This window comes from Pristiophorus japonicus, chromosome 3 (assembly GCF_044704955.1).
Source record: "Pristiophorus japonicus isolate sPriJap1 chromosome 3, sPriJap1.hap1, whole genome shotgun sequence".
NCBI classification, from domain to species: domain Eukaryota; kingdom Metazoa; phylum Chordata; class Chondrichthyes; family Pristiophoridae; genus Pristiophorus; species Pristiophorus japonicus.
In genome coordinates, this window is record NC_091979.1 from 110,780,908 (window position 1) to 110,802,109 (window position 21,202).

The 21,202-nt window shown below is 44.4% G+C and overlaps 1 protein-coding gene across 7 annotated transcripts in view; it reads right to left on the reverse strand.

Annotated features, from left to right (window-relative positions):
* The window catches only part of ubr3 (ubiquitin protein ligase E3 component n-recognin 3), a 439,870-nt gene that overhangs the window by 159,196 nt on the left and 259,472 nt on the right, over positions 1 to 21,202 (reverse strand). For 5 of the 7 annotated variants that reach the window (XM_070875678.1, XM_070875676.1, XM_070875681.1 and 2 more), the window contains one exon: positions 13,490 to 13,702. In XM_070875678.1, coding sequence (XP_070731779.1) covers positions 13,490 to 13,702 — 213 coding nt within the window. The remainder of the gene's footprint in view (positions 1 to 13,489; positions 13,703 to 21,202) is intronic. The other 2 variants (XM_070875679.1, XM_070875677.1) reach the window with 1 other exon arrangement.

Genomic DNA, 21,202 nt, shown 5'->3' on the forward strand with positions numbered 1-21,202 from the left:
CGTGCCTGCGTGAACTTCCTTTCAAATGTTGCAGAGTGCCGCGCACCATACTCCCCCACGGAGCCCAGGAGCACGCAAGTGTGCGTATGCCAAACTGGGATCACGTGGTGCGGTGCTTTTACTTCCCGACTCTTAGTCAATTGCCAATACTCCCGAAGTGAAATTCTGGGTAAACTCAACAGGAATACCGGGGACCTTTCTTTGTCTCTCCTTTAGAGATAGACATGGCTCCGAAAACAAATTTTACCGTTCTCTCATAACAACAAATGTTTATTACAAAGTTCCTTTTCAAACAAAATATTGCAAAACTTTCATTGTGCCAATTTTTGTTATTACAAACTTTTCATAACAATCAGTGCAGACCACTCATTATAATACAAAAGCAAAATACTGCAGGTGCTGGAATCTGAAATAAAAACAGAGAATGCTGGAAATCTCAGCAGGTCAGGCAGCATCTGTGGAGAGAAAAACAAAGTTTAAGTTTCGGGTCGACGACCCTTCGTCAGAACTGCTGAATGTTCGAAAAGAGCACATTCTTAAGCACTGAAAGGGTGAGGGGAAGAACGAACAAAAGGGAAGGTCTATGACAGGGTCGAAGGCAGGAGAGATTAGAGACACAAAAGAGATGATGGGTCAAATTGAAATGGTAATGCCAAGAGTTAGAAAAATATTCGTCAAGATAGGGTGTATGGCGGAATAATGAGCAGCTGCCATTGGAGACAAGGAGAAAAAAAGAAACAGGCTCGCGGGGGGGGGGGGGGGGGGGGGGAGAAAGAGTACAGGGGGCAAGAAAGGGAGCCAAAGATTGGCAGCGGTTATGCTTGAAATTGTTGAACTCTTATGTTGAGTCCAGAAGGCTGTAAAGTGCCTAAACAAAAGATGAGGTGTTGTTCCTCGAGCTTGCGTTGAGTTTTATTGTCCTCGGTCTCCAACACCGTGCCAGAGAGGTCAGAGTGGGAGTGGAGAATTCAAATGACAGATGACGAGAAGCTCAGGGTCACATTTGCGGACTGAACGGAGGTACTCTGCAAAGCAGTCGCCCAATCTCCGCTTGGTCTCCCCAATGTAGAGGGGACTACATCATGAGCAGCAAATACAATATACGAAATTGAAAGTACAACAAGTAAATCGCTGTTTCACTTGAAAGGAGTATTTGGGGCCCTGGAGAGTGGGAAGGGAGGAGGTAAAAGGACTGGTGTTGCATCTCCTGCGCTTGCACGGGAAGGTGCCGTGGGAAGGGGTGGGGGTACTCTGACAGTACGCCATCACATCGATCTCAAATTCAGGGACAATATATTTTAAACTGGTCTTTCATCCTTTTTCCAAAAATACATACATTTACATGAAAACCAACATGGAGCTACTTATTCAGGCCCCTTTTCTACAGCTTCTTTTGTTTAATCATAACTTCTATAACTTCACAACCACAGCCATCACTGAATGCCATATTTTTAAAAGGAGATTCACATCGGCACTGCCCAAGAGTACAGTGGAATTTATTTCACAGGCCACTACTTCGCGGTTGTTTGGCAATATGGATCAAATCTTACTTTCCAAATCCATTTTCCATTTGTACTCACATTTATGCCTCTATTTCTAATGATCAGTAGGCTTTAGTTTGGTTAGATCAGAATAAAAAAGTGATTTTCTTGATGTTTCATAGGCATTAAATAATATTGCACTTTACTGAGTGCAACCTAGCTGTAGGCAAAGAATTGAACAGCTCTAGGAATGCCAAATGGAACTGAATTGACCTACCTTGGCTACAAAATTAGTACTGGCAATTTGAATGTCATTTAAAAAACAATTCTCCTGAACAGCATATTCTGCACAGCATTCCCAGCCAATTTAAAAAGGTCTGGTAGAACTTGCTCTTATGCTTCCCTTGAAATGCAAGGTGGAGCTTCTGCAAAGCATTGAGACAATATTGAAAACTAGCCAGACAGATCTGGCGAAAAGATTTTAAATCCTGCAGTCCACACTTTCCAACCCGATAAAGAACAAGGATAAATCATGAATGACGAGCTGACCAATGAGAACAGACTGATTGCAAACACAAACATGATGCTATAATAACTGCACTGATGTTGCTAGGTATGTTAATCTACTGGATACAATCCACATAATTGTTACTGCTTACAGAACTTTTTTTAGACATGAACTGCAAACCATTTTTGTAAATGTCAGTATGAATGACCAAACATTTGATGAAAACATAGAAGATGACGAGATCCTTCCACCACTAGGAATGACACTGGAAAGTTTAACTTACTGGTGAACCTAGGATATGCTGAAATTCGCAGCATCATCAGACCTCCAAAATGCAACATATAGTTAAAAGAGCATATCCTTCAAGTCACGTTATAGGAAGTTTACTAAAAATCTACCGTGTATTAAAAACAGTGTGGAGTTGCAATATTCCAGTAGCCTTGCACATGAGTTATTCTGACAACGATAAGTTGATGCGTCACAAATAGTTAAGTGGCACCCAAGCATAGTGTTATGTGATATCAATCAACTTATCGGAAACCTCTTCAAAAATCATGGTGTGATTCTTAAATTTGTTCACTAAGAGGTGCAGCAATCATTTCCATCGAGATCATCAGATGTATTGCACTGCACTACCTCCAGAGTACCAAAATCCACGACAAGTGCCTTGGACAACGTGGACCATTTTCCACACCTCAGGAGCCTACTATCAGCAAGAGCAGACATTGACGATGAGGTCCAACACAGCTTTCAGTGAGCCAGCACAGCCTTTGGTTGCCTTGAGGAAGTGTGTTTTTGAAGACCAGGACCTCAAATCCGGCACCGAGCTCATGGTCTACAGGGCAGTAATGATACCCGCCTTCCGCCATGGCTCAGAGATGTGGACTATATACAGCAGACACCTCAAATCGCTGGAGAAGTACCACCAGCGCTGCCTCCGCAAGATCCTGCAAATCCATTGGCAGGATAGACACAACAACGTCAGTGTTCTCGATCAGGCCAACATCCCCAGCACTGAAGCATTGACCACGCTCGATCAGCTCCGTTGGGAGGGCCACATCGTCCGCATGCCCGACACGAGACTCCTAAAGCAGGCATTCTACACGACAAGCGAGTCCCAGGTGGGCAGAGAAAATGCTTCAAGGACACCCTTAAAGCCTCCTTAACAAAGTGCAACATCCCCACTGACTCCTGGGAATCCCTGCCCCACGACCGCCCAAAGTGGAGGAAGAGCATCCGGGAGGGCACTGAGCACCTCGGGTCCCATCGCCGAGAACAAGTAGAAACCAAGAATAGACAGCGGAAGGAGCGTGCGTCAACCCAAGTTCCCCGACCACCCTTTCCTTCAACCACTGTCTGTCTCACCTGTGACAGAGACTGTAGGTCCCTCATTGGACTCCTCAGTCAGCTGAGAATTCACTTTTAAGAGTGGAAGCAAGTCACCCTGACTCCGAGGGGCTGCCTATGATGATGATAATGATGATTGGAGGAGAGTAAAGGCAAGTTCACTTGTCAAAGAGGCACAACTAACATTTCCAGTACAAAAAAAACCAAATGGGCTCCTCAGAAAACTTTAATTTCTTTCCCTGCAGGGAACACTAAGTAAATGATGTTTGTTGATACAGTTCGTGTTCAAAATGTCAGACTTCATGAAAGGGAAGTGAAAAGCTGCCGAAACAATTTTGTCAGCCACAACTCTATGAAAAATGAAGTGAATAGACTTGCCAAGCAGCAGCTCACAGAATATAGTAGTAAAATAAAGAAAAACTTGCATTTCTATAGCACCTTTCATGACCTCAGGATGTCCCAAAGTTTTATAGCCAATGAAATACTTTTGAAGTGTGGTCACTGTTGTAATGCAAGAAACGTGGCAGGCAAATTGCACCGCAGCTAACTCCCACAAACAGCAATGTCATAATGACCAGATAATCTGTTTTTTGTGATGTTGATTGAGGAATAAATAATGGCTAGGACACTGGGGAGAACTCCCCTGTTCTTCTTTGAAATAGTGCAATGGGATCTTTTCCGATCACCTGAGAAGAGCAGATGGGGCCTCGGTTTAGCGACTCATCTGAAAGAGGGCACCTCCAACAGTGCAGCACTTGCTCAGTACTGCACTGGAGTGTCAGCCTAGACTTTTTGTGCTCAAGTCTCTGGAGTGGGACTTGAACCTACAACCTTCTGACTCAGAGGCGAGAGTTCTACCCACTCTTCTCTTCTCTTCTTAGGCAGTTCCTCAGAGTCAAGGATGACTTCCTTCCACACTAAAAATGAGTTCAGGTAACTGATGAGTCCAATGCGAGACCTACAGTCTCGATCACATGTGGGACAGACAGTGGTTGAAGGGACGGGTGATTGGGGTGCTTGGGTTGTCATGCACGCCTTCCGCTGTCTACGCTTGGCTTCCGCTTGCTCCCAGCGAAGAGGCTTGGTGTTCAGCGCATTCCCGGATGCTTCTCCTTTAGGCGGTCTTGGATTCCCAGGTGTTGCACTTTTTCAAGGAGGCTTTGAGGGTGCCCTTGAAGCATTTCCTCTGTCCACCTGGGGCTCGCTTGTCGTGTCAGAGCTCCGCATAGAGCGCTTGTTTTGGGAGTCTCAGATCGGACATGCGGACGATGCGTCCCGTCCATCGGAGCTGATCGAGCGTGGTCAATGCTTTGATGCTGGGGATGTTGGCCTGAGCGAGAATACAGACATTGGTGCGCCTATCCTGCCAATGGATTTGCAGGTTCTGGCGGAGACAGCATTGGTGGTACTTCTCCAGTGCTTTGAGGTGCCTGCTGCACCTGGACCATGTTTCGGAAGCATATAGGAGGGCGGGTATCACTACTGCTCTGTAGACCATGAGCTTGGTGCCGGGTTTGAGGTCCTGATCTTCAAACACTCTCTGCCTCAGGCTACCGAATGCTGCACTGGCACACTGAAGGCAGTGTTGGACTGAGTCATCAACATCTGCCCTTGTTGACAGTAGGCTCCCGAGGTATGGGAAATGGTCCACGTTGTCCAAGGCTCAATCGTGGGTTTTGATAATCGGGGGGCAGTACTGTGTGGCCGGGGCAGGTTGGTAGAGGACCTTTGTCTTACAGATGTTTAGTGTAAAGCTCACGCTCTCGTACACTTTGGTGAAGGTGCTGACGTTGGTTTGGAGTTCGACCTCCGAGTGTGCACAGATGCAAGCGTCGTCTGCATACTGTAATTCATTGACAGGATGGGACAACTTTGGATCTGGATTGGAGGCAGTGGAGGTTGAACAGTTTCCGGTTTGTTCTGCAGATTAGCTCCATTCCAGTGGGGAGCTTACTGAGGGCGAGATGGAGCATTGAAGCAAGGACGATCGAGAAGAGCGTTGGTGCTTGACCCCGGTCCGAACGTGAATTGGATCTGTGGAGGATCCGTTGGTCAGAGTCATCGTGAAGCAGGTGGAAGATGGTGACAAACCTTTGCAGGCAGCTGAATTTGAGGAGGACATTCCATAATCCCTCACGGTTGAGTGGGCAGAATCCGCATTGTGACTCTGGGAGGAGCCCTTCAGCCACTGGTAGAAGGCCATTAAGGAGGATTCTTGCGATGACTTTCCCCTGTAACTGACAGCAGGGAAACTCCTCTGTAATTACCGCAATCGGACTGGTCACCTTTCTTGAAGATGGTCATGATTACGGTGTCTCTAAGATCTCCTGCCATGCTCTCCTTCTTCCAAGTAAGAGAAATGAGTTCATGTATTCGCACCAATAGTGCTTCTCCGCCACGCTTTAGTGCCTCGGTGTGGATTCCATCTGCTCCTGAGGCCTTGTTGTTCTTCTGTTGTCGGATGACCTTTTCAACCTCATGCCAGGCTGGATTGTGCTGAGGTGGTGGTGGGTAGCATGCTGCGGGATGGAGTTGAGGATACTCACGTCGAAGACAGAATCTCGGTTAAGAAAAGATTCGAAGTGCTCCTTCCAGCGGGCACTGGCTGCCTCTCTGTCCTTGATGAGTACCTCTCAGTTCTTGGCCCGCAGCAGGCTCGGACCTTGGGTGCTTGGGCCGTAGGTGGTCTTGAACGTGGTTGACGGTTAGTTGCTGGATCTCCTCCGCTTTCTCAAGCCCCCATTTGTTCTTTAGGTTGCAAGTTTTTTGTCGGACCTCGGCCTTCAGACATCTATAAAGCTGCTTTCCTGCTCTCCAAAGTACTACCCACTGAGCCAAGGCTAACAAATGAACAACTTCTAGCCCATACATGGAAAATCCCGAATGTGTAATGCAATCAAATCACCAATTCCAACGATACACAAAAAGGACTGTGACTTCTGCACCTCAACAGCTGATTTGCTCCTCAGCTGCCTCCGAGAAAGAAGCAACTCTCCCACCACAGATAGGTTGAGTAGGTTGAACGTATACTCATTGGGAGTTCAGAAGAATGAGAGGTGATCTTATTGAAACATATAAGATAATGAGGGGGCTTGACAAGGTGGATGCAGAGAGGATATTTCCACTCATATAGTCTTTACAGTAGAGGACACTAACAATATCCCAACAGTGGATAGTCAAGGGGCTATAGCGGGGGGGGGGGGGAGGAACTTAACACAATCACTAAGGAGGTGGTACTCAGTAAGATAATGGGACTAAAGGCAGATAAATCCCCTGGATCTGATGGCTTGCATCCGAGGGACTTAAGAGAAGTAGTGGCAGGGATAGTGGATGCACTGATTGTAATTTATCAAAATTCCCTGGGTTCTGGGGAGGTCTCAGCAGATTGGAAAACTGCAAATGTAACGCCCCTATCAAAAAAGGAGGCAGACAAAAAGCAGGAAACTATCGACCAGTTAGCCTAACAGCTGTGGTTGGGAAATGTTGGAGTCCATTATTAAAGTAGTAGTAGCAGGACATTTGGAAAAGCAAAATTCGGTCAGGCAGAGTCAGCATGGAGGGGAAGTCATGTTTGACAAATTTGCTGGAATTCTTTGAGGATGTAACGAGCAGGGTGGATAAAGGGGAACCAGTGGATGTGGTGTATTTGGACTTCCAGAAGGCATTTGACAAGGTGCCACATAAAAGGTTATTGCACAAGATAAAAGTTCACTGGGTTGGGGGTAATATATTAGCATGGATAGAGGATTGGCTGACGAAAAAAAGACAGAGTTGGGATAAATGGTTCATTCTCGGGTTGGCAATCAGTAATTAGTGGGGTGCCGCAGGGATCAGTGCTGGGACCCCAACTATTTACAATCTATATTAATGACTTGGAAGAAGGGACAGAGTGTAACGTAGCCAAGTTTACCGACGATACAAAGATGGGAGGAAAAGCAATGTGTGAGGAGGACACAAAAAATCTGCAAAAGGACATAGACAGGCTAAGTGAGTGGGCAAAAATTTGGCAGATGGAATACAATGTTGGAAAGTGTGAGGTCATGCACTTTGGCAGAAAAAAAATCAAAGAGCAAGTTATTATTTAAATGGAGAAAGATTGCAATGTGCTGCAGTGCAGTGGGACCTGGGGGTAGTTGTGCATGAAACACAAAAGGTTAGTATGCAGGTACAGCAAGTGATCAGGAAGGCCAATGGAAATAAAAGCAGCAATTCTTGCTCCAGTTATACAGGGTATTAGTGAGGCCACACCTGGAATACTGCGTGCAGTTTTGGTTTCCATATTTACGAAAGGATACACTTGCTTTGGAGACAGTTCAGAGAAGGTTCACTAGGTTGATTCCGGAGATGAGGGGGTTGACCTAGGAGGAAAGATTGAGTAGGTTGGGCCACTATTCATTGGAATTCAGAAGACTGAAAGGTGATCTTATCGAAACGTATAAGATTATGAGAGGACTTGACAAGGTGGATACAGAGAGAATGTTTTCACTGATGGAGGAGATTAGAACTAGGGGGCATAATCTTAGAATAAAGGACTGCCTATTTAAAACTGAGCTGAGGAGAAATTTATTTTCTCAGAGGGTTGTAAATCTGTGGAATTTGCTACCTCAGAGCTGTGGAAGCTGGGACATTGAATAAATTTAAGACACGGATACAGTTTCTTACCTGATAAGGGAATAAGGGGTTATGGGGAGCGGGCAAGAAAGTGGACCGGAGTCCATGATCGGATCAGCCAAGATACTGTGAAATGGCGGAGCAGGCTCGAGGGGCCGTATGGCCTACTACTCCTGCTCCTATTTCTTATGTTCTTATTATGTTAAATTAGAACTAGGGCCGATTGTCTCAGAATAAGGGGCCGCCCATTTAAAACCGAGGTGAGGAGAAATTTCTTCTGAGGGTTATAAATCTATAATTCTCTGGTCCAGAGAGCTGTGGATGGTGGGCCATTTAATATATTTAAGGTGGAGATGGACAGATTTTTGAGCGATAAAGGAGCAAAGGATTATGGGAAGCAGGCAGGGAAGTGGAGCTGAGTCCATGATCAGATCAGCCATGATCTTATTGAATGGCGGAGCAGGCTCAAGGCACCAAATGGCCTACTCCTGCTCCTATTTCTTATGTTCTTAAGTTCGCAAGATTTGTCACTGCAAACTACCCTACCTCCACTGTGCATAAATGTAGGACTGAGCAATTTTCAGAACTCCTCAAGCATAAAGCACAACAGATGATCATGACGATCTGCCCCCGGACCCCGCCAACTGTGCAGTGTTCCAATTTGCATCAACAAAAACCAGCCGCTTGGCATGAACTCTAGGCTAAGACAACAAAGTATAAAGCAAAATGCACCCCACCACAAAACTGACCAAAAATCATTGTCTAGGACCATGAACATCCCCATCACTCCCTGCTGAGCAGTGATTACATTAACATGGTAATCATGCCTCTCCACCCCCTATCAACCTTCTCCTTGAATCGATCCATGCTAGTCGCCTCAACTAGTCGCTGATGACACCCAGTTCCATCTCACTGCCACTTCTCTCGACCCCACCACAGTCTTTAAATTATCAGACTTTTGTCCGACATTTAGTTCTGAATGAGCAGAAATTTTCTCCAGTTGAATATTGGGAAGACCGAAGCCATTGTTTTCGGTCCCTGCCAGAAACTACGTTCCCTCGCCACTCACTCCATCCCTCTCCGCAACTTCTATCTGAGGCTGAACCACACTGTTCACAACCTTGGTGTCATATTTGACCCTGAAATGAGCTTTCGACTTCATATTCGCTGTATAACTAAGACCGCCTATTTCCACCTCCATAACATCACTTGTCTCCGCCCTTGCCTCAGCTCATCTGCTGCTGAAGCCCTCTTCCAGTTATCTCTAGAGTTGACTATTCTAGAGGATATAGTGATGGAGGAGCCTCAGCCGTTGCTCATGTCCAACAGGTACGAGGTTCTTGTTCCCTGAGCAGGGACTGCAGGGAGGATGAGCAAACTGACCACAGCACCGTGGTACAGGGGGCCATTCAAGTTGGGGGAGTAAAAATAAATATTGCAATGGTAGGAGACAGTGTAGTTAGAGGGATAGATCCTGCTCTCTGCAGCCAAGTAGGGAAAAATGATGAGACAAAATTAAAAGCTCTTCATCTGAATGCATGCAGCATTCGTAATAAGATAGATGAGTGGAAGGCACAAATAGAAATAAATGGGTATGATCTGATAGATATTAGAGACATGGTTGCAAGGTGACCAAGGTTGGGAACTGAATATTCAGGAGTATTTGCCATTTCGGAAGGATATGCTGAAAGGAAAAGGAGGTGGGGTAGCTCGGTTCATAAAGGATGAGATCAGTGTAGTAGTGAGAAATGATATTGGCTCAGAAGATCAAGGTGCAGAATCAGTTTGGGCAGAAATAAGAGGTTGGAAAAGTTTGAACTGTTCTCCTTGGAACAGAAATTTAAGAAGTGACCTAATGGAGGGTTTCGCAATGATAGAGTAAATAAGGAAAAAATAATTCCTCTGGCGAGTGAGTCATAAATTCAAGTGGAAGAAGTCACTGGTGAGAGTAGTCTATAGGCCCCCTTACAATAGCCACACTGTAGCAGAGTATAAATCAAGAAATAATGGGGACTTGTAAGAAAGGTACGGCAATAATCATGGGTGATTTTTAACTTCATAGTCATTGGACAAATCAAATTGGCAACAGTAGCCTTGAGAAAGAGTTCATAGAGTGTATTCGGGATGGTTTCTTCGAACAATATGTTGTGGAACCAACCAGGGAGCAGACTATTTTAGATCTGGTAATGTGTAATGAGACTGGATTCATTAATGATCTCAAAGTAAAGGATCCTCTTGGGAAAAGTGATCATAGCATGATAGACTGAATTTGAAATTCTGAGGGTGAGAAAAGCTTGGTCTCAAACTGGTGTCCTCAACTTAAATAAAGGCAATTACAAAAGGTATGAACGCAGAGTTGGCTAAAGTGGACAGGAAAATAGATTAAAGCGTAAGACGGTCGATGAGCAGTGGCAAACTGTGAGGTTATCCACTTTGGCAGAAAAAAAAAAAGAAAAGCAAATTATAATTTCAATGGAGAAAAATTGCAAAGTGCTGCAGTACAGAGGGACCTGGGAGTTCTTGTGCAAGAAACACAAGAAGTTAGTATGCAGGTACAGCAAGTAATCAGGAAAGCAAATGGAATGATGGCCTTTATTGCAAGGGATGGAGAGTATAAAAACAGAAAAGTCCTGCTACAACTGTACATGGTATTGGTGAGGCCACACCTAGAGTACTGCATACAATTTTGGTCTCCTTATTTACGGAAGGATATCCTTGCATTGGAGGCGGTTCAGAGAAGGTTCACTAGGTTGATTCCGGAGATGAAGGGGTTGACTTATGAAGATCGGTTGAGTAGGTTGGGCCTATACTCATTGGAGTTCAGAAGAATGAGAGGTGATCTTATCGAAACATATAAGATAATGAGGGGGCTCGACAAGATGGATGCAGAGAGGATACTTCCAACTCATAGGGGAAAACTAAAACTAGGGGACAGTCTCAGAATAAGGGGCCGACCATTTAAAACTGAGATGAGGAGAAATTTCTTCTCTGAGGGTTGTAAATCTATGGAATTCTCTGCTCCAGAGAGCTGCAGAGGCTGAGTCATTGAATATATTTAAGGCGGAGTTAGACAAAATTTTTGATCGATAAGGGAATAAAGGGTTACGGGGAGCGGGCAGGGAAGTGGAGCTGAGTCCATGATCAGGTCAGTCATGATCTTATTGAATGGCGGAGCAGGTTCAAGGGGCAAAATGGCCTACGACTGCTCCTATTTCTTATGTTATGCTCTTATGTAACACTAGTTTGACCCAGCTGGAATATTTTGGAGAGGGTACAGAAGAGATTTACTAGAATGGTTCCAGGGATGAAGGATAGCAGTCACATGGATAGACTGGAGAAGCTGGGGTTGTTCTTCTTAGAGCAGAGAAGGCTAAGAGGAGATTTAAAAGAGTAGATAAGGCTAAGAGATTGGCTAGAGGTGTTTCAAATCATGAAGGGTTTAGATAGAGTAAATAAAGATAAACTTTCCAATGGTTGAATGGTCAGTAACCAGAGGGCTCAGACTTGAGGTGCTTGGCAAAACAACCAGAGGCGACATGAGGAAAAACCTTTTTTATGAAACAAGTGGTTAGGATTTGGAATGCACTGCCTGATAGGATGGTGGATACAAATTCAATAGTAGCTTTCAAAAGGAATTGGATAAATACTTGAATGGCAAGGATATGGGGAAAAAAGCAGAGGAGTGGGACTAACTGGATTGCTCTTCGAAAGAGCTGGCGCAGACTCGATGGGTCGAATGATCTCCTTCTGTGCTGTACTATTCTATGATTTATTTTTGTACCTGTGCACTCGCTTTTAGTGTTTTGTGCAACTGGGCACCTAAATTCCTTTGCTCCCGTCTATGTCCCTTTGTAACTTTCTGCCCCCCCCATTTACACAACTTGCTGTACTATTTAATTTAGTGTCATCTGCAAACTCGGTGGGGTCAAATGGCCTCCTTCCATGCTGTACTGTTCTATGATTCATTGCTTTAGAACAATAGGGGTTTTACCAAAAAAGTATGACAGGGAAAGTATGATAGGAAGTAAAAGCAGCACTTACAAGAAGTACATACTATACAAAAAAACTTACCATATTTTATAAATAGGCATAATGTTAAACCAGTAATTTTTTTTTATAAACATGTAGTTGAACATCCTATCTCTATCAGCTTGGCAGCACTCCTGTCTTTGGATCATAAGGTTGAGGGTCAAGTCTGATTGAGTTGACCTCAATCTCGGCTGATTACATTAGCAGTGCTGCATTGTCAAAAGTGGTATAATTGTACTGTTGGTGCTCTGATTTTGGGCAGTCACCGACGACAAGGTCCAACACCGCCTCCAGTGCGCCAGCGCAGCCTTCGCTCGCCTGAGGAAGTGTTCAAAGGTCGAGCCCTCAAATCCTGAGTGGAGAAAGAGCATCCAGGAGGGTGCTGAGCACCTCGAGTCTCGTCGCTGAGAGCATGCAGAAAATAAGCGCAGGCAGCGGAAGGAGTGTGCGGCAAACCAGACTCCCCACCCACCCTTTCCTTCAATGACTATCTGTCCCACCTGTGACAGAGACTGTAATTCTTGCATTGGATTGTAGTCACCTGAGAACTCACTTTTAGACTGGAAGCAAATCTTCCTCAATTTCGAGGGACTGCCTATGATGATGCTCTGACTTTGTCATTCATTCATGCAAACCCTTTTTCTCTTGGCTCCACCACTGACGGCACAACCTATAACCTTAGCCGTACTTTCTAGAATTCCCTCCCTAAACCCCTCCACTTCTCTCTCCAGCTTCAAAAACTTTCTTAAAACTCATCTATTTGACCAACTTTTTGGTCATCTCTGCTCTCTCACTATGACTCAGCATCCACTCCATTCTTGCTCTCCTATGCAAAGCATTGGCCGTTTTTCTACTTAAAAGGTGCTATGTAAATGTAAGTTGTTGTAAAATTAGGCAAGTATTATTTGAAGAAAATTATATTTAACATATTTATTTAACTATATTTAATATAGTCAACATGATTTGATAAGCAATATTTTTCCTGTAACCGCAAGTTATTAAGAGCCAAAAGGAACTAATCAATCGCTGTACCATTTTAAAAAATTTCAAGTAACACACACACTTCTACATCATGTGTAAGCAATAAATTTACAGTAAAGTCTTTAAAAACAAATTTATTCCCAGAAGTGTTGAAATCTTATTGCTGACAATTAAGTAGAACATAAGTATATTTACATTGCAAACTGATCTACAATAGTCAATGTTAACCCCATAAGTTACCTTTTATGCTTTGTATCTTAGTACAAGATAATTAGACAGGAAATTAGCACATCAGTCAGCCTCAGTGGAGTGAATAGATAAGTTAATATTTCAGGGGTGGCTGAAGGATCTGCACCTGAAACATTAACTTATCTGCTCTCTCCTCAGATACTCAATGACCTGCTGAGTGGTTCCAGAATTTTCTGACTTTAGTTTAGATATAAAGCATCAGCATTTTTTTGCTTTTTGTTTAGTGAAGATATTACTTGATAGAAACCCAAAATTAAATTACAAAAAGATTTTGCAGCCTTACACTAATGCTTACTGGGAACATTCCCAACTGTTCCTGTTGTTCTTCCACTTCCTCGATTAGAGCTTGCAGTGTTTTGCTGATGTAAGGTGACCAAATACTCTTTTCTTCACTCTTTTCAGGGTAACAAGGAAGAACACTGTTGGCGAACTGTCTACAGAGAGGGCATGTAAACTCTCCTTTATCCACCGAGAAACTCTGCAGCACCTGGTCATTCTGAAAGAAAGTCATATCACCTATTTTTTAATGAAAAGTACCACCAAATTCTAAGTCATCAGAGATACTTGTTCACTGTTAAATCTGTTGTCAAACAATCCCATTTAAAACTTTCTAATAACAAAAAAAGCACATCATATTTGTAAATCGATAGAATTGCAGAAGGGGAAGCAATATTTTATATTTCTTTGTTTACAAATACACGTGATGGAATAAATTTTATCAGAACACATTAACATATTAACTGGATGCAATGCCATCATGACATAATTGACAGGTTTCTGCTGGCTATTTATTATGACCGAACAAAAAATGCTGTTAAAAAGACAGTGCCCTTTTAAAATACATTAAGCAACAGAATATTGTTCTTGTTGCTGCTGCTCCAACATTGTTTCAAAGGAGCGAGCGATGGTAAGTAGCCTGGTAGCATCAGTGCACATTGCGCAGATAGTGGTAGGATGCCGGCTTATACTTATGCTACACTGAAAATTCTTCAACTTGAACAAATGGAGGATATACAGAGCAGGAGCTAGCCAGTTGCTCCATTTACTTAGCAAGAGAATTAGGAAAATCAACCTGGTTGGTCTCCCACATTCTACCCTACGTAAACTTTAGGTAATCCAAAATTCAGCTGTCCGTGTCCTAACTTGCACCAAGTCCCACTCATCCATCACCCCTGTGCTCGCTGACCTACACTGGTTCCCGGTTAAGCAATGCCTCGATTTCAAAATTCTCATCCTTGTTTTCAAATCCCTCCATGGCCTCGCCCCTCCCTATCTCTGCAATATCCTTCAGCCCCATAACCCGACCCCCCCCCCCCGGAGATATCTGCGCTCCTCTAATTTCTGCCCTCTTGAGCAAACCTGATTATAATCGCTCAAGCATTGGTGGCCCTGCCTTCTGTTGCCTAGGCCCTAAGCTCTGGAATTCCCTGCCTAAACCTCTCCACCACTATATCCTCCTTTAAGACACTCCTTAAAACCTAGCTCTTTGACCAAGCTTTTGGTCACCTGCCCTAATATCTGTTACGTGTCAAATTTTTTGTCTCATAATATTCCTGTGAAGCACCTTACGACTTTTCACTGTGTTAAGCCGCTATATAAATACAAGTTGTTGTTGTTAATTTAAGACATTTTGCAAATACTATTGTGTAATCACCCATTACAAACACCTGTATGAACGTCACATGCCCTTCTCTTGATTAATGATTGCATAACAGTGCATTGTTAAAAAATAAATATACATGTCTTACAATTGCAATTCAAATTATAGCTAAATCCAAGGCAATCAAACTGGCATTGGATTCTTTAAAAGATGGAACTATATGATGGCCACTATATAAAAGTGAGCAGTGAATGTGTTTTCAAAAAGAGCCTCCCCAATTTTCTCCCTGAAAAACAGATTAGGAATGAAAAAGATCCCATTTGATCCCCTACAATCTTCCCCTGACAGCATCTACCTGTTCCTTATACAAATCCAAAAACCCGAGTGCAACCACCCTCCCGGACAACCCATCCCAGCTGGTGATCACCCTTCTGCCCTACCTGATCGAAGTACTGTTTCGGGCTTACTTCTCATCACAGAATTATAGAATGATACAGTACAGGAGGCAATTCTTCTATCCAATTATTACACATTTCTACAAGGTCCCACCTGAGATATCTCTTATCAAGACTAGAGAGCCATAGTTTTTGTTCTTAAGATGTAGGCAACACTGGCAAGACAGTATTTGCTCATCTCTAGTTTCCCTGACAGCATTAAGAGGGAACCACAAAGTGACTTTTAATACCGTCAGGGGGAACGTCTTTCCTTTCCTGAGGACATTTGTGAACCACTTGGGTTTTAATGACAACGAACAGATTTCCTAGTTATGTTTGGTGCTAGCCCAGAAAGTAAGATTTTTGAAATTCAATTTCACAACTTGCCATGGTGGAATTTGAATTAATGACCACTGGATAGCTGGTCCAACACCATAATGACTAGGCTACTAAACCTAGAAGAAATGATTCCTCATAGCTTTTCTCTATAGGACATTGGGAACCAGTCACTGCTCACCTCTGCACTGTCCGTAGGGCCTGGTTGGCTCCCTTGTTTCACAGTGACCAGAACTGAGTGTAGTATTTGAGGTGCAGCATGCTCATGACATTGTATAGTTCCAGTATAACCTCTGGAGATTTGAAAACAGAGTTTGGGGGGGGGGGGGGAGGAGTTGAGATGAGCCAATTAATACTTCATAGTCTTTGAACTCCTCCTTGCTAAGTGCTACCACATCCATGGAGTATGCATGCCTCCTGTTTGTATTTCTAATATGCAGTAACTTACATTTATCTGCATTGAAATTCAATTGCCACTGATTAGCCGAGATAAAAATCCTAATAAGAGTCCTCTTTGTAAGATTATGGCTGTCTCCTTCAAGTCCATAGCTCCACTAGTTTGATGGCATCTGCAAATGAATCACTTTGCAATTCCACATTTACACACATCAGAAACAAACGAGATCCTTGCAGAGACCACTGGGATACTCAGTATCTCCCTTCCAGCACAACCCAGCTTCCTTTTCTTTGGCTAGTTAATGAATTTACACAACTTACCTTCATATCTACTGACCTCAATTCGTAAGGTCTATGTGGTTGTTCATGCAAGATCTGCCAATTCTTTTTTTTTTAAACTGTATTCATGTGGGCATTGTTGGCATGTCCAGCATTTATTGCCTGTCCCTAGTTGCCCAGAAAGAGGTGGAAGTGAGTTGCCTTCTTGAACCGCTGCAGTCTATGTGGTGAAGATACTCCCACAATGCAGTTAGGGAGGGAATTCCAGGATTTTGACTCAGCAACAATGAAGGAACGGCGATATACTTACAAGTCAGGATGGTGTGAGACTTGGAGGGTAAAGGGGAGATGGTGGGGTTCCCATGCACTTGCTGCCCTTGTCCTTCTTGGTGGCAGAGGTCGCGGGTTTGGGAGGTGCTACCGAAGAAGCCTTGGCAAGCTGCTGCAGTGCATCTTGTAGATGGTACACACTGCATCTACGGTACGTCAGAGTGAATGTTTAAAGTGGTGGATGGGTTGCCAATCAAGTGGACTGCTTTGTCCTGGATGGTGTTGAGCTTCTTGAGTGTTGTTGGAGCTGCTCAGTGCTGTTTGGTAGGGAGTTCCAGGATTTTAACCCAGTGACTATGAAGAAACGAATCTTGTGTGACTTGGAGGGAAACTTGAGAGCTGATGGTGTTCCCATGCGCCTGCCACCCTTGTCCGTCTAGGTGGTAGAGGTCGCGGGTTTGGAAGGTGCTGTTCAAGATGCTTTGGGCGAGTTCCTGCAGTCCATCTTGTAGATGGTACACACTGGAGCCACGGAGCACTGTCGGTGGAGAGAGTAAACGTTTTAAGGTGGTGGATGGGGTCCCACTCAAGCAGGCTGCTTTGTCGTGGATGGGGTAGAGTGTCGAGTGTTGTTGGAGCTGCACTCATCCAGGCAAGTGGAGCGTATTCCATCACACTCCTGACTTGTGCCTTGTAGGTGGTGGAAAGACTTTGGAGAGTTAGGTGGTGAGTCGCTCGCCACAGAATACCCCTGACCTGCTCTTGTAGCCACAGTATGTGTGTGGCTGGTCCAGTTAAGTTTCTGGGTAATGGTGACTCCCCAGCATAGTGAAGGAATCAACAATAATAATACTATTGAATGTCATGGGGAGGTGGTTAGACTTTTTCTTGTTGGAGATGGACATTGCCTGACAGTTATGTGGCACAAGTGTTATGTGCCCAAGCCTGAATGTTCTCCAGATTTTGCTGCATGCGGGCAGACTGCTTCATTATCTGAGGAATTATGGGCCCAAATTTGCCCAGGAGTTGCTCCGTTTTTTTGGAGCAACTTGATTTTTCTGGAGTATCTTAAAAATCCCCATTCTGCACATTCAATTTGCGCCAATGTAAGTGAGTTAGGATTTTTTTTTAAGTTTTGGTTTTTGCCTCTCCCAGATCATCACATGATTCGGTTGGGGTGGAGTGTCGAAGGTTTCAGTATAAGGGGTGTCATAGTTGTGTGAGGCGGACTGGTTGGGTTGGGTGTTCTTTGCCTTTCCAACATTGTTCGTAGGTTTATGTGCAACCTTCAGGGCTGCTGACTGAGGGCCATGCAGCTCTTTGTTGGCCGGCGTAGACACGATGGGCCGAAATGGCCTCCTTCTGCGCTGTAAATTTCTATGTTTCTATGTTTCACAAGACTCAATAAAACCCCAGCTAGTTGGGTTCAGGGAATCCATGATGAGGCAGGTGGTTGTGAGCCTGATGAATGAACTGGTAATGTGTAGTGTGATTGTTAAACCTTGGCTAATAAACCAACTACTTCTTAATAGCAACGTGTTGCTATAAATTCTTAAGCAAAGAACCCATGAAGCAAATACATTACTCTGACTTCTGATCTGATGATGGAGGGTCATTCATTGATGAAGCAGCTGATGATGATTAGGCCTCTAACAACCATCACCATCTTCCTTTGTGCTAGGTATGACTCCAGCCAGTGCAGAGTCTGCCCCCTTATCCCCATTGACTTCAATTTTACTAGGCTCCTTGGTGCCACATTTGATCAAATACTGCCTTGATGTCAAGGGCAGTCACTCTCACCACATCTTTGGAATTTAGCTCTTTTGTCAATGTTTGGACCAAGGCTGTAATGAGGCCTGGAGTAGAGTGGTCCTGGCAGAACTCAAACTGAGCATTGGAGAGCAGGCTATCAACAAGAGCAGGTATCGACGACGAGATCCAACACCACCTCTAGTGCACCAGTGCAGCCTTCGGCCGCCTGAGGAAAAGAGTGTTTGGAGACCAGGCCCTCAAAACTGCCACCAAGCTCATGGTCTACAGGGCTGTAGGAATACCTGCCCTCCCGTATGGCTCAGAGACATGGACCATGTACAGTAGACACCTCAAGTTGCTGGAGAAATATCACCAACGATGTCTCCGCAAGATCCTACAAATCCCCTGGGAGGACAGGCATCCTTGTCCAGGCTAATATCCCCAGAAGCACTAACCACACTCGATCAGCTCCGCTGGGCAGGCCACATAGTTCGCATGCCAGATACTAGACTCCCAAAGCAAGTGCTCTACTCGGAGCTCCTTCACGGCAAACAAACCAAAGGTGGGCAGCGGAAATGCTTCAAAGCCTCCCTGATAAAGTGCGACATCCGCACTGACACCTGGGAGTTCCTGGCCCAAGACCACCCTAAGTGGAGGAAGTGCATCCGAGAGGGCGCTGAGCACCTCGAGTCTCAACGGTGATTGCATGCAGAAATCAAGCTCAGGCAGCGGAAATAGCGTGTGGCAAACCAGTCCCACCCACCCCTTCCCTCAACGACTATCTGTCCCACCTGTGGCTCTCATATTGGACTGTTCAGCCACCAAAGAACTCACTTCAGGAGTGGAAGCAAGTCTTCCTCGATTCAGAGGGACTACTTATGATAATGATAATTGGTAAGTGCCGCTTGATAGCACTGGCGATGACATCTTTCCATCACTTTGCTGCTGATTGAAAGTAGGCTGATGGGGTGGAAATTGGCCAGATTGATTTGTGGATGGGATAAACCCGGGTAATTTTCCTCTTTGTTGGGTAGATGTGTTGTAGTTGTACTGGAACAGCTTGGCTAGAGGTGTGGCTAATTCTGGAGCACAAGTCTTCAGCTCGACAGCCGGTTATGTTATCGGGGCCCATAGCATCTACTGTATCCAGTGCGCTCAGCCGTGGAGTGAATCAAATTGGCATCTGAATTGGTGGGGAGCTCAGAAGGAGATCGAGATGGCATTTGGCAATTCTCACTGAAGATGGTTGCAAAAACTTCAGTCTTGGTGTTTGCACTCATGTACTGGGCTCAGCCATCATTGAGAGTGGGGATGTTTAATTTTCCACCACCATTCAAGACAGGATGTGTCAGGACTGAAGAGCTTTGATCTGATCCATTGGGAAAGGAATCATTTAACTCTGTCTATTTCATGCTGCTTCCCCACTTTGCAGGGTCAGCTGGGCTGGGTGTGTCTTTGTCGTGTCCAAAGGTTGATGCCGAGTCTGTCTGGTTTTATTCTTTTTTGTAACTGTTTGATACAACGGATTGGCTTGCTAGGCCATTGCAGAGTGCAGTTAAGAGTCAACTACATTACTATGTGTATGGAGTCACATATAGGCCAGACTGTGCAAGGACAGAAACTTTCCTTCTATAAATGCATGAGTGAACCAGTTGGGCTTTTACAACAATCCAATAGCTTTATGTTCATCATTACTGGTACTAGCTTTCTTTTCCAGATTTATTTAATTAATTGAATTCAAATTCACAAACTGCCATGGTGAGATTTGAACTCGTGTCTCTGGATTACTAGCCCAGTAACAGATCCACTACGCTATGATACCCATATCGGAGCACACTTTTAGACAGCCGTCCTTTGACTTGGTGCCAATATTTGTCTGATCACACTCCTGCGCGATACAAACGCAAATTGTTGTTGTCAACTCACCTTGCCCTCTTCTCTGATTTAGTTGCCCTCTTCTAGTTTAACAGCTCTCTCCATATAAACTCTCCTACCCATATTCACAGCCAACCCTCAACCTTGCCATCTCTACTCCCATGGTTTCAATCATAGGCAAGGACTTTGGTGACACCACACCTCGACTACTGTGTACAGTTTTGGTCTCCTTACCTAAGGAAGGATATACTTGCCTTAGAGGGGGTGCAAAGAAGGTTCACTAGATTGATTCCTGGGATAAGGGGGTTTCCTATGGGGAAAGATCGAGTAGAATGGGTCTATATTCTCTGGAATTTAGAAGAATGAGAGGTGATCTCATTGAAAAATAAAATTCTTAGATGGCTTGACAGTGCAGATGCTGAGAGGCTGTTTCCCCTGGCTGGAGACACTAAAATAAGAGGTCATAATCTCAGGATAAGGGATCGACCATTTAGGACTGAGATGAGGAGAAATTTCTTTGCTCGGGATTGTCAATCTTTGGAATTCCCTACCTTAGAGAGCTTTGAATGCTGAGTCTGAGTTTATTCAAGGCGTAGATAGATATATTTTTGGACTCTGAGGGAATCAAGGGAAATGGAGATCGGGCGGAAAAGTAGACTTTAGGTCAAAGATCAACCATGATCGTATTGAATGGCGGAGCATGCTCAAAGGGCCATATGGCCTACTCCTACTAATTCTTATGTTCCTTCTGCGTCCTTCCCGGGGCAAGAAAAAACTCTTCCAAAGTTACTTATGGCTGTACTAACTGTCTAGATTTTGGCCCTCCATTCGTCAGAATACCCCTGCAGCTATGGATCTGATCAGTCACTCCCTCACCTCTACCTTTATTGTCCTTATCCTCAGTAAAACTCTTACTCCCTCCCACCCTCATCCTCACTTCATGAAGTCCAATGAGCACAGATTTGATCGTATCTAGTGCACATTTGCTTACCCATCCATCACCAAATCTGGCTGGAGGACATCAAGGACTATTGGCCTTGTTCTCCTCTGTAAA